The 14,526-nt window shown below is 35.2% G+C and overlaps 1 protein-coding gene across 2 annotated transcripts in view; it reads left to right on the top strand.

Moving 5' to 3' along the window:
* Positions 1–559: 559 nt before the first annotated feature.
* PPFIA2 (PPFI scaffold protein A2) overlaps positions 560–14,526 on the top strand; it is a 339,695-nt gene continuing 325,728 nt past the window's right edge. For both annotated transcript variants that reach the window (XM_086609969.1, XM_086609968.1), the window contains exon 1: positions 560–808. In XM_086609969.1, coding sequence (XP_086466095.1) covers positions 560–808 — 249 coding nt within the window. The remainder of the gene's footprint in view (positions 809–14,526) is intronic.

Genomic DNA, 14,526 nt, shown 5'->3' with positions numbered 1-14,526 from the left:
AGAACGATTTCCCCTGAGGGTGGGAATAACTAGATAGAAAAATAGATTAACCTGGCATTGTTAAGGCAGCATGATACTGAATCAATAGTTAGCCTAAGCTGTACTGTAGAAATGCCTAGAGCAGGACAAAATCTGGCAATTAATAGCAGCTATTGGCATCGATACCAACAATTCAACAATGATACTAAGTAAGAGAGGGGAGAAAATCAACGATAAAGGAGACTACAATTGCAGAGGAATTATTTTCTGTCATTTTAAGAGAGCATTATTTGCGAAACTATTAAGAATTTAAAATATTCTGTTACCCTCCATCCCCTTCCAGTCATTCTTCTCTCAGTTTAGGAAGCACGTTTGAAGTCTTTGCTGTGTGGAATTAGTCACTGTATTTAATCCCTGTCTATCGACCATCTGATTAACATTGAAAGCTCAAAGTTGAAAGAGAGAACAAAGCAATAATCTAACAACTGTGTCCATGTGACAGAGTTAATTCCTCTTATGAAATCCTGTCAAATGTTTTTCTACTGAAGAACTTTTCCTTGATTTGTGTCTTTTTAAAGAAATGATGTGTGAAGTGATGCCAACGATAAACGAGGACACCCCGATGAGTCAACGGGGGTCCCAAAGCAGCGGCTCAGACTCGGATTCTCACTTTGAGCAGCTGATGGTGAACATGCTGGATGAAAGGGACCGTCTCCTTGATACTCTTCGGGAGACACAGGAAAGCTTGTCACTTGCACAGCAACGCCTACAGGATGTCATCTATGACAGAGACTCCCTCCAGCGACAGCTTAACTCAGCACTGCCTCAGGTATGTGGTTTATAAAGATTTTTTTTTTTTAAGGTTCACCAATTTTCTTCTTAATGCTACTTACTTTAACCCTAATCAGTATTTATTCCTTGAGACCCAAATTCTGCTCACGTTGAGGTCGGCTGCAGAACTCCTATCGATTTAGTAGTGTCTGGTTTGACCTCTTTGGGACCTGTCTTGTCTTCAAAGTTACGAGTAGGAGTAATGCTGTTGACTGCAAGGAGAGCAAGATGAAGGCATGTAGCTACTGGTTCTTTTGGCTGTTGCTCTAGCATTTACAACAGATGAGGGATCATTTAAATGAAAGATCTAATGGTGAGAATGAAGAAAATAGAATGAGGATGTTTTCTACGGACTCTATTCCAGATAAGAGTTTTTAAATAGCATTACAACAATAAAGCTAGCTTATGTAGGTTAAATAATGAACTACACACAAAACCAAAACCAACTGGTATCTTAATATTTTTATTCATTTTTAAAATGATTGTATAAATTTCATTATATAAAATTTCTTTTGTCTTTTTTTTAGGAACTAAAGAATGCATTACTTCAGTTAAAATAATAATTTGGTATTAAATTTCAGAAGTATATATCAATATAACATTATTTTTCAATGTACTAGAATTAAAAGCAAAGAAACATGTTAGTTGAGTCTTTATATCTGGCCAGAGATTTGAAATATACCATGAGTCAAAATGCGGTTTTTCTCCAGGTTATTTTCTTTGCATCTCCCAACTGCCACTTGTAAGAGGATTTGATTTTAAGCGTGAGTGCCTGCACATACTTTCCTGAGCAAAGTTGCATACCTGTTAGACAGTGGCTAGAGAGGAAGGAAGACAGATTTAGCTTTGTGATTGGAAGAATGATGTGGTAAGGATGAATCAAATCAGTGAGCAAGTTCTTAAAGACAGAAAAGGAAAAAGGCACCCACTGGAGTTATATAAGGGCTAACCCCAGCAGTTTATTGGAATATCTTGGAATAGCACTGAAAAAGAGTGAGACGGTAATAATTTGAAGAATAGCATTAGCAACTTCAGCATTAACTCCAGGCAAGAAGAATGACTACACTTGGCTTGGGTCAAACAAAAGGGAGTAGCAATGATCTTGGTAAAATCAACGGACTTTTTTTGTTTTTCTCTGATTTGTGAGCAGTTGAGCTTTTTTTCCACTGGTGTCTCTTCATAGAAGAGTGTAAAAGAATAAGTGAAAGCATAAATCCTTTATTCAAAGATTTATTTCTAGAAATGTGAAGAAGAGAGGAGGTTCTGGAGCTGTGAACTCCCATTTGGTGTGCCACTTAGTGCAGGGGCACTCTCCATTCAGCCCATAGTGTGGTATTTCCATTGAGCACTAGCTGGTGTCTAAGCCTTAATGTTCCTATGTCTCACGTAAGCAAAACTCCTGCTAAAATGCAGGAGACTAGCTAAGGAAGATAATATTCAGCATAAATGTGATACAGAGCCTAAAAGAAACAGAAATTCTAAGGAACTGGATCATGGTATGATTTTAATCTTTATTTCTCGTAGTAAATGTTGGTGTTGTGTGGTGTTGAATGATAGCCATGCACCCTCTAAAGTAGTTGATCTGGCAGGAGAACACTGCACTACCATGTACCATTAAGAGTGCATATTTCAGGTAGCATTCTTCCATATATCTAAGTGGAGATGTGGGTTTCCCATATGAGAAACTGTGTGACATACTGCTTACACTTTAAAGGAGAACCAGATTTTTTTCCTATTGATTAGGTTATCTAGATCTTCATGTAAGTAATTCTGTTCTGTAAAAATCAGTTCCTATAAGTACAGATCTCGTTGGCCTAATACTATAACATTCTACTAATACAGCCTTTGAAGAAAATAACTTCCATATGACTGCCATACTATTTAGCTTCCTTTCTGGACTTGAGATATTCTACATAGTACTTTTATCATTTTTGTTTACGGTTTGATGAATGGTAAACTTGCGTTGCTAGATGCCTGACATAGCTGTATGAAGTGCTACCCGGTACTTTTATCATGGACAGGAAGAACTCTGTATTCACTCAGTTTAAGAGAAGAATACACAAATATACGATAGCTATACCATGATTATTATTTAATTACAATGTGACATCTAATGAGTCTTGCTTTATCAGCATATATTTCTTTTAGCTCTTGATTTCTTGAATGATTTTCAAAATTCAGTTATTTCTTAGCATTTACATAGTGCTTTGCATGTAAAAAGTGTATATTGACACAGTAACATTCCGAAGCATTTTTGTTGGGACACTGTTTTTTGTCTTAAACAGTTAAAAATATGATCTGGAAAAATCATGGCACTTTTCATAAATAGAATCTGAACAAAAAAAACCTGCATGAAAACTGTGGTAATGAATGAGCCTTTGAAAAATCTTGTCTGATTGGAAATAATTAACAACTTTAAATACGAAGCTTGAGATATTAGTTAATGCTGTTAAAGCTACAGCTATTAATGCTGTACCCAAAATGTGAAGTATGACTGTAGACGGCTCTAAGTTTTCATACTGATGTATACTGCAACAGAACAATGTATAGAGTTAACTGCGTCTTTCAAATTTGAGTTACAGAAATACAGTTGTATTATTAATTGCTATCATTGAAGTAATTTGTATTTCCATTAGCTGAGCGGTCTTAACTTTATGAACATCTATGTTCAACTGAACAGCTATGCTTAAAGAAGGAGGAAAAATAGTGAGCATGCAATTACACACCAGTTAGACTAAATGTAATAATAGAGAAGACTTTAAACCTTATTCTAGAGGAAAAACTAATAATAAGTCAAAGAATAAAAATATGACAAGGGTTTACCAAAATTATCTTTAAACAGAATAACTCAACAGCACTCTTTGGTACGAGAATTGTTAGACTAGGAAACTATACTATCCCTAAAATAGATATCTTTTGAAGTGGTCATGTTTAAATTACTAGTAGATGTGAAGTGAGTAAAAAAAAGTAAGATCATTAGTAAGGTAAGTAATAAAAGGAAGAGAGGGAAAATTTTCACTTAGAGCAGACATTAACAGGATGGAAGGAGGCTAGTAGAAGTTGATTAAGAATATATTCCGGGATCAATTTTTCTTAATTTGAGCACAAGAAGAAGGAGCATGCTAGTGGAAATTTTAGACAACATAAAATTGAGTTGACAGCCAACTACAGGAATGAGTATGGTGTTACACAAGAACAAGAGTAACAAATAGAATGATATTGCATGGTACAAAGATGAGGGCCCTCTATCTAGCAGTTAATAACAAAAATGTATATTCTGACCTTTTAGGTAGAATTAGTAGAGAGGGAACATATATTTTATAGAACTGTTGTGGGCAGCCAATGGGAGGTCAACATAAACAAGGCGAATATAATTCAGAAGTGTATTATGTAAGAGATATCTATTAGAAAAAGATCAGCACTAATGCAGTTAAACTAAGGGGTGGTTTGAACCTTATTATCTGGGTTTTAGCTCAGTAGTGATTGAGAGCCAACCTCAAGTTGGAAGAGATTCAGAAAAATACTGCTAGAGCAAAGAGGTAATAACATCTTTTACATGAAAAGACTAACTGAAATTTCCTTACTTCTGGGGAAAATGGAGTTGAGAGGGAATATGAGTGATTTTGTAAATTTTCTTTGAGAGGCAGGAAGATGGAGTGACTAGGTAAAGATGAAGGAAATGGTTTAAGCCAAAAATAATGTTGATGGAGGAAACAATGAATATAAGGTAACATGAATAAAGATATATCATTCATCAAAAGAATTTTGTTCCTGAATTATCAAGGAATGACATTCAGAATCCATCTATCTTAGACAAAGACAGAATAAAAACACCAAACTGTTTTCAAGATTAAGCTGGTGTGAAAAACATTATATATCATAGTACCTTTGAATAACCTCTGAACTTGACCCAGAACACCCCTTCCTGTACTTTATTTTTGATTTTACTGTGGAGAGATTCCATTTTGTGTGGGATCATTCACACAAAGAATGAAACAGCAGTCTGAATATTTTTACTAAAACTATTAGAATTACATGATAGTATAGTTCAGTTGAGAAGTGTTCTGTGAATAATATATCTTCTGATATTAAGAATCTAGTTCACAAGTAGTCTTGTTTATTCTTCCCAAAGCTGCCTGTTGACAACGGAAACCTCCAAGGAAAGTGTATTTGGGTCTACACTGCATGTTCCCTTATGACAGGAATTGATTGTATTTAGGTCATGACTCCTGAGTACAGAAAAAAAAAATTACTAAATAAAATACAGCTCTATTTTAATGGGGAAGCATACTTAACAGTAAGTTTTTATTTTATTGGACTAAAATTAGGTCTTTTTCTGTAGCATAAGAGTGCTCTACTAAAAAGATTAGTAACTATAGTCAGAAACTGTAAGTCCTGTTTTTAGTGGTAGAAAGAGGAAAATGTTTAGTTACAACTTTCTCAAGCAAATTTCACCATAATCTTCTCTAAGCTAAATTGTCTAGAAAATGTCACCTATATTAGTTACCTTGTAAACAAACATTGAAGAAATACAATTTATGTCATAGTAAGACTTATAATGAATCATGAGTCATAAAAGCTATAATGATTATAAATGTGCTCTGATAAACAATGCTGAACTAGGCTTGTTTTGTGTTTGTTTTATTGTTTCTTTTAGTCTTCCATAAACAAGTTTCAAGGTATGGAAGATGCTGAGGTATTATTTACATGAAGATGTTCATAGATCATCACTCTTTACTCAAATATGTATATTTTGTTCATTAATAATGTAATTGCTTTGTGATTTATTTAGAAATCAATCTAATATTCTCAGAATCAAAGAACCATTGAGGTTGGAAGAGACCTCTGGAGGTCACCTTGTCCCACCCTTCTGCTTCAGCAGGGTTGCTGAGAACAGGCTGCCCAGGACTGTGTCCAGATGGCTTTTGAATATCTCTTAGGGTAGACTCCACAACCTCTCTGGGCAACCTGTGCCCGGGCTTAGTCACCACCACATTAAAAAAGTGTTTCCTGATGTTCAGAGAGAATGTCCTGTGTTTCTGTTAGTGCCCATTGCCTCTTGAATATTATATATTATACTTTTTGTAAAGAAGGTCTAAGTTCTGATTTCACTAAGCATTTATGTTATTCTTTTTTACACGGCTATAACTCTTTACATGTTCTTATGATTGGAATCTACACCTATGTTATGTCTTTTATAGTATAATTCATTCCAAACAATAAAGTTGACTAAAAGTTAAGTATTCAGTCTTAATCATATAGAATCTCTCTATAAGAAAATGGGAGAATGAGGACCTTCAGAAATGGCAGTTCATTCTGTAAGATGGATAGGGCGAACCTGGAAATGCTGTGGTTTGGTTTTGTTTTGTTTTGTTTTGTTTTCCCATGACTTTAGAAAGGGCTTTAGTGCCTAGCTTGGGTGGTTAACTTTTAGATAGCTAAACTTACGTGAGGTGAATTCTTCTATGTATGGGGATAAAAACCTAAATTTAAAAGGGATCTTTAAAAAGTGCAGCAGTCTATATAAGCTATTTTTTGGTAGAGATAATAGAATAGTTTATACTGGGAGAGACCATTGGAACTCAAGGGGTCCAAACCCCCTGCAAAGCAAGGCTAGCTATCCAAGACTAGGGAGAGGGTGTTACTGAGATAGATATTAATCTGTTTCATAGAATCATAGAGTAGTTTGGGTTGGAAGGGACCTTTAAAGGTCATCTAGTTGATCTGAGACAGCATCCTCCTATGAAAAATTGTACAGCAATAACGAACAACTCTGTTAATGGTAGCTAGCAAACAAATGTATAACTTTTTATTTGATGAAATAATTAATAAAGATTTACAACTTTATGAAAGATCTTCTAATATTACATATACAATAGAACAATTGACTTGTCTGTTTCTATACTAGCCTCTCTGGAATTTTATTTAAAGTCTCTTTACTATGAATCTTTAAAACAGACAGGGAAATATCCAGGACTAAAGAACTGAAGTCACACTTTCTTTTCAGTCTTGATAAGGAACATGGAGGGGAAATGTCTCTAGTTTCTTGGTCTATTTTTTTTTTTTTTTTTATTTCCAGTCACTTTGTGTGTATTGTGAATCCAATGAATCTCTTTGGTGGAGGTCTAAACATCTAGTTCTAATTAAGTATAAATTCTTCAACATGTTGTAAAAATAAGTTTTTTCCCTCCCTCTAATAAATAACATTAGCACTATTTGAAAATCTGTTCTTTCTGGATATAGATAGTAGAATTGTGTGGGGTGTGGGACTGCAATGCTAAAAAGAATCCTTTGATATCCCCCAGTACCCCATAGATTTCAGCTAAACTTTAATTGTTCGCTACAATAATTCAGTAAAAAAAACAGTAATAGAAATATACTGGTAATCATTACAGTTTTATTTCATCTAATAAGATACCACTTATTTATAAATGCTTAATGGAAACACAATAGTAGGGAATATCCAAAGAGGGAAATGTAATGACCTTGTTTTATTGAACCTGTTTACGTAATTTGATCAATATTAAGCTTTAATAGGATTGTGATTAGAGAATTTTGTTGATAGCCTTGCAGTTTCTTCTAATACTGATAAACAATGAATGTTTTACTGCCAGGGACAAGAAAGGTATAGGAAGACAACAGTAGGACAGTAGGGCCTTATTCTGAGGTTGTATTTTCTGTTTAAATGCATGTGCATATGCTGCATGATCCAAAATAGTGACATAGATATAGATACATATAGTGACATAGATACAAAAATAAAATAGCCCATTAAAAAAAACCCACCACACGTTTTAGAATATTTGCTGTTTGGGTAGAAATAATAGTTTGACTCACAGTATTGTTCTTAAAATAGCTCTTATTCTTGTGATGAAGATGGAATGATGGCTTTTCCCCATTTTATTTCTTTCTGGCTGTGCTGAAAAACATAGAGTACCAATGGCATCCTGTATATTTGAATGAATAACTGGTAGTTTTTTTTGAGCAATTAAAACCTTCTCTTATATGAAGGGCTTTTGTAAGGTCTCCATCAATTTTCTTTATGTTACAAAATAATTTTTTTCCTCACATTTCCACAGAATAATTTAAAAAGAATTCCAAGAAGTGAAATGGAGATCCTATCTCATGTGCCTGAGGTGGAAGTTCCAAGTTTTCTGTCTCAAAAGTCCAGTGAGGCACTCAGTATTCATATGTGAAAATTAAAGCTTAATTCAGCGTTTGTTGCTATCTCTAGATTTCCACTGTCTTAAAGAACAGTTGTTCTGGCTCCTAAATAAAAATGTCTTCATTTTCAGGTGTTCTAAACCTATGCAGTTCCTACTAAAGTCAGTGCCAGTAGCAAGTCTTTGCAACTGCCAAAATCAGTTTAGATTGCTAAATATGAACATAAATATTTTTATAAACAAATTGGGATAATATTTTTTTTGCTGGTTATCTCAGCTGTTTATCTGAAGACATGAATATAAGGACAGCAAATTGATATATATGCAAAAGAGTAGATGTTAAACATAAATTAATTTTCATAGAGTAATTATAGAAGTAAGTACATTTTGTTACAGGATTTAAATGTATGATGGAGAGACAGGACATCTGGAATTCAAAGGAAAACCTGGCATTATTAAGTTATAATGATTTAAGTGGAATACAATGCTGAAATATTAGTTGCGTCCAGCCTTAGAAACAATTTAGGAGAGATTTAGGTGTTACCTTCCTCAGTTACTTACAAAACATATATGTTTTGAAAAAAAATTTTACTACATAAAAGTAAATAAAAATTGTTTGCATCATATAAAATACTAATTTTATTGTGGTTGAAGACTCCGAACTAATATAAACTGTCAAAGCACAGACTGGCTGTATCAGTGATGTAAGTAGGACAGTGCTTTAGCTGGTTCCTCTCTAGACTGTCTTTTTTTAAAACTGCCAGCATATTCCCAACAGAGCACAATCATAGGTATAATTGTACATACAAGGAATGACTTGAATTCTTTTCATGTGTGAGTTTATTTCCTTGCTCTTGTGAAGTTCTGTATATTTAGTAGCATATTGCAAATATTTATAAGCAGGAGATTTTCTCCTAAAAACTGTGGACTTTGTGATAAATACCTGATGACTGAAGAAGACTGATGTGATGGTCCAGCAGAAGAAAAAGCTGTGATACGAGAAAAAAGACAGAAACATAAATATTTAGAGGAGGAGGAGCATGTGGTGATTGCCTGAAGCTAGCAACAAGACTATGTACTCCCATTTCACTCTATATCTGCTTCATAAACATTAATATCAATTATTTTAGCTTGAACCAGGCACATCAACTGCTACATTAACTATTGATGGCTCATTATATGAATGCTTATAATGACACATGACTGAATATAAGATAAAAATACAGTGGTGCTGGTCAATGGAATAGAGCAGAGATGGTTATCCAAGTCCTTAGAAATGAAGCAGTTGCCATGAAAATTGTAGACACTGTAGTTTTCATAATGTCTATAGTAATGTTTTTTTTCTAGTTTTCATAACAGCTATAGTCATGCCTGTCAGTGTTAAAGGGGCACTTGGACAATGGCCTTCATCGTATGATTTAACTTGGTCAGCCCTGAAGTGCTCAGGCAGTTGGACTAGATGATCATTGTAGGTCCCTTCCAACTGAACTATTACATTCTGTTCTACAGTGATGAAAAACTGGAAAAAATAACACAGGTTTATAAAACTTAACTCTGATGGGATACTCTTTGCTCATGTCCTTGAAAGTGGATGATAGTCTCAGACATCATCCAAGAACAGCATATCAAGACAAACATGCAAGACCAAAATGTAGCCTCTTGAAACTACATATTTCTTCCTTAAGAATTTCTCTATTAAAAGCAAGAAAATGCAGAATATTTAAGAATCAGCTCTTAGAAGTGTCTTATTCAGGCTATCTTCTATATTTCACCTATACTAACAAGTATTTGCCCCCCAAAAAAAAAGTTAGGGACATGATTTTTCTAAATTACACATAATTTAGCTCTCACTGAAGTCAGTGGAGTTTTGCTGTTGACTCTGAAGAACACGTTTGCTTGTATTGTTGAATGTGTATCTTTCACATGATCCCCAGGAATCTGAACTTCTACGGGTAGAAGTTAAGGGCCAGGTAGAGCAGTAATCTTATTTTCGATAATATAACATTTCTACAGTCTACTTGAGAATCTGCTCCAAATGATCATTTCCTGAGTATATCTTACCCTTTAAATGTGGTTTTTTTTCCTGGTTAGGATCAGATTATGGTTGGTATTGTTTGGGTTTTTTTTTTTTAGTTATTGGTCTACTGCATTTTTTACCGTATATGAGTTCTAAAAAATCCCTAATTATACTGTGACAGTCAATCTGTTATGACAATCATCTGTCAAAACAGTTAATATTAAATAGATCTTGGGGACCTACAGTAACATCCTCTGTTGAGGTTGGTTTATTTTATGAAGTAATGAAAATTACAATTTTTTTTCCCATATGTTTTTTTTTCATGAGACTCTAAGCAGAAGGGAACATGATAAATAAAAGGACGGAGTAACAGTGAAAAGGTAATGAACAGTAGGTAAACCATATTTCTGCATCGAAGTGGTAGAACTCAATAAGATGGATAGAGTAAAAGACAGTCTGCACAGGAGGTAAAGCCCTAGGCCAGAGTTCATGGAAGTCTGTATGGAAGTTTTTCCATTTATTTCAATCAGTGATAGAACTAGTCCTTAAAGAGCAAGTGGTGAAGGAGCAAGCTGAGCAAAGGGGCTGAGAGGCTGTGAGTCTGTTCTCATAATTTTTTCACTAGCTGTTTGGCATTGAAGTAACATCCGTTATCAAGTAATTGCATTACATCTTTAAACAAGTGCACACAATAAAAAACAACCCTGCAGTTTTATAAGGAGACATTCATCCCTCATCTTGAAACAACCTTCCTATCTATGATTCCTTTGGAGCCTGATCTTCTGCCTGAATAGGCCCCAACACGTCTACAGTTTCATGGGTTATCCAGAAGACTGGGCACATGCATGAGAATGCAGTACTTCTTGACGTGCACACAGTTACTTCTGGAGTTCTTTGGACAGTGTTTTAGACGTATACTAGTGAGTTAGGGAAGAAATATGCAGGGGCTTCTGGAAAAAAATTTCACTGGGCATGTTGGGGCTTCTAGAAGACCTTTTGGTTGAGCAAGACCATTTGTGATTGCTAATTTTTAGCTCGCCTAGCTAAGCAAATGCGAATATTTGCACTGTGCCCACATTAAAAGTGCTCCTTGACATTCTCACTATCAAAACAAAGCTAATGAGAGTATTTGAGTCTGCAGTGCAAAATTGTTTTTTGTGTAAAAAAATGAGATAAATACTACGTTCAGAAAAAAGATTTTCTAATTTCCTGAAAAAAAGTTACTCTTTCTTTGATACTAATGAATAAAATTGCCATCTGGACAAATGTGTTTTGGAGATAAAATTTGAAGACTATATACACTAAGTTTGTGTATTATACTTGTGTGCTTAACAATATCAAATCCTGCATTGACAATGGAAATAATGAATATCCAAAATACTAGGAAATGCTGAACACATTTGATATGTTTTATTTTCTAAAAGGTGAAGGATGGGTACTATCTTATATAATTGATGTATGAACTATCTTATATAATTGATGGTTAAAAAAGTGTAGAAGACTACTTCTGAAATAATGAACACTGGATAGATATAATTGCCCCTATTCAATTAATTTTTCATTAGCAGTAAAATTTTAATATTAGAAGTATTAAAAAAGAGATATTTTAAGATAGATAATTTCTTGTTGTTCAGTAAATTATAGACATTCATATCAGATCCAGATACCTGACTATTATTTGAGTTACTTTTTGAATCTGCTATAAACTAACACACACTTTGTCAGACAAAACATACTTAACTAATGGTATACTATATACTGTATACCAACTGTAACTACCACTGTATATGTGGAGAATAAATCAATAGACTTGTCCAATTTCTTTATCCTGTGTTGTTGAATATTCAACTAAGTCCTGTGGCTCATTTTCCTTTCTGTCCAACTACTTAGGCTCTTAGCTATGATACAAATTTAAATGTCTCCTGTATTAAGAAAGAAATGTATATACTTTTATAGTCCCACTGATCATCCCTTTTCAGTCTTAGCTACTACTACTTCTGGCCACAACTGTGGCATGCACTTCAGAGCATACAGTCAACAATCTAACAGTATCTCACATGGTGGACGAGAAGCTCAATATGAGCCGGCAATGTGCTCTGGTGGACGAGAAGCTCAATATGAGCCGGCAGTGTGCTCTTGCGGCCCAGAAGGCCAACCGCGTCCTGGGCTGCATCAAGAGGAGCGTGGCCAGCAGGTCGAGGGAGGTGATTCTCCCCCTCTACTCTGCCCTCGTGAGACCTCACTTGGAGTATTGCGTCCAGTTCTGGAGTCCCCAACATAAGAAGGACATGGACCAGTTGGAGAGGGTCCAGAGGAGGGCCACGAAGATGATAAGAGGGCTGGAGCACCTTTCCTATGAGGACAGGCTGAAAGAGTTGGGGCTGTTCAGCCTGGAGAAGAGGAGACTCCGGGGTGACCTTATAGCGGTCTTCCAGTACCTCAAGGGGGCCTACAAGAAAGATGGGGAGAGGCTGTTCAGGAGGGCCAGTTGTGATAGGACAAGGGGTAATGGTTTTAAAATAGAGGGAGGTAGATTCAGGCTGGATATTAGGAAAAAATTTTTTACCATGAGAGTTGTAGAACACTGGAACAGGTTGCCCAGGGAGGTGGTGGATGCTCCATCCCTGGAGACGTTCAAGGCCCGGTTGGATGAGGCCCTGAGCAACCTGATCTAGTTGGAGATATCCCTGTTCCTTGCAGGGGGGTTGGACTAGATGACCTTTGAAGGTCCCTTCCAGCCCTAACGATTCTATGATTCTATGATTCTATGTATTGTATAAATTCCCCAGAGAGACTCAAAATTTGGATGATATGGGCAGATTTGAGGAGGTATTGTTTACTAAAAATTGTAATTTCAAAACATTTATTGTAAATGTCAAAAAATGCTTTCAAGAAGCAGCACAGTTTTTCACAAAATTCAGCATGTCCATGCATTTATAAATTCTCAGAGTAAGTCTTCAGAAATAATACTGTGCATGGGCAGATGGTTTTATTTCCATGCAGATGGAAACTTCTGCATACTTTGTAAGGATCAGTGAAGATTATTTGCGAATCCACATTTAAGTCTGAAAGTTAATAATCTGACTTTAAAAACGAATGGTTATGCAAGATCTCAAATAACCTGAATCAGACTTGGTATAACCGTGTACGTTTGCCACTAAAAAATCACTATATATTTATAATTAACTATTTCAGCTGGTTACAACTCTTTATAATTTAATCAGGCTTGAATCTGAACCATACGCTGACAGTTATTTTCTGTTCGAACACATTCTTGACAATTTTGCTTCTTACTTTTTGTATTACAGAGCTATAATAGCTGGGATTACAAGAAGATCAGTAACAACTTCAAGTAATAAAAACCCCAATATTTTGATCTATGTTAGAAGATACAGAAATAGAAATGTTTTGTTGCTAGTCATTATTTGTCTTCTCAGAAATAAGAAAGTGAGAAGAATAACTTTTGCTCTGGACAATAAAACAGAAGGTGCTTGTCTCCTAGAAGAATACTAGCAGGTAGGTATGAAACATCTGAAATGCTACTTGTCCCAACCCAGTGCTGTGTTTTTGAGTTTTGCCGTGTTCTCTTTGCTTTCCAAAGTAACTTTCCTATATTATCTAATTTGTATGGTAATAACAATATGCTAATAATCCTTTTAAGGAAGCCACAAAGTATTTCTTTTACTCATAGTTTAACAAAGAAAGAATTTACACTTACAGATGTTTTTAGATATATTTTAAAGATACCTTCCAGATGAGAATAAAATTCTTGTTTCTCACTGGTTATTTAAACAAACAAAAAATGACTTTATTTGAAGTCATATGGCACTGAGCTGAATGTAAAGCAGAAGTTTTCTAGGCCTATGCATTAAGAAATGGTTTAGCTTTACAGTTCTTTGTTTGGTTTTTCCAAAGATGGAAGAATGACCTCAGGTATAATATAGACAAGTGTTGCCAAGTTCATAACCCCATAGTGCTCATTTCTAGAGTGCACACACACCAGCTGCTCACAAAGAGATGTCAAAGCAAAGGCTTAATGAGAGGAGTAACAACAGGACAAGTACTGTACTGTGAGATCTCCAGGATGCTCTCCCTGACTTCTTTCATTTGCAGCTGAGGGCAGGTTTTCTACTTCAGCTTCAGTTTATATGCTACTCCTAAGATAGAAGTAAAGTGTTTGTGTTCCAAAAATGGTCCGGTCGCTTTTAAGCCCATGTGAAATTTAAAAAAATCATAGCATGGACTTCCACTTATTTTGTGTTTTTTTATTTAAAATTTATCACTTAGGACATCACCAGCTGATACCCTCACCTCCACAAAGACCTAAATGATGTGAAAAATCAGCCTTGCTATCACTTTTTCAACAACAAAGAGAGTAGGTAGATATTTGTAAACATGTCAGTCTTGTACAAGAAGGTGCTTGTCTGCATGCAAGCAATGAAATAAATAAAAGACTGGATCCATGATATTCATTAACTATAAACTACTGATGCAGATGCACTTAAAAATCTGAAAGCAGCTGTGACCATCTCCAGT

This window comes from Tauraco erythrolophus, chromosome 4 (assembly GCF_009769465.1).
Source record: "Tauraco erythrolophus isolate bTauEry1 chromosome 4, bTauEry1.pri, whole genome shotgun sequence".
Lineage (NCBI taxonomy): Eukaryota > Metazoa > Chordata > Aves > Musophagiformes > Musophagidae > Tauraco > Tauraco erythrolophus.
Note: the sequence above shows the minus strand (reverse complement) of the source record. Positions and strands in the feature narration are given on the sequence as shown.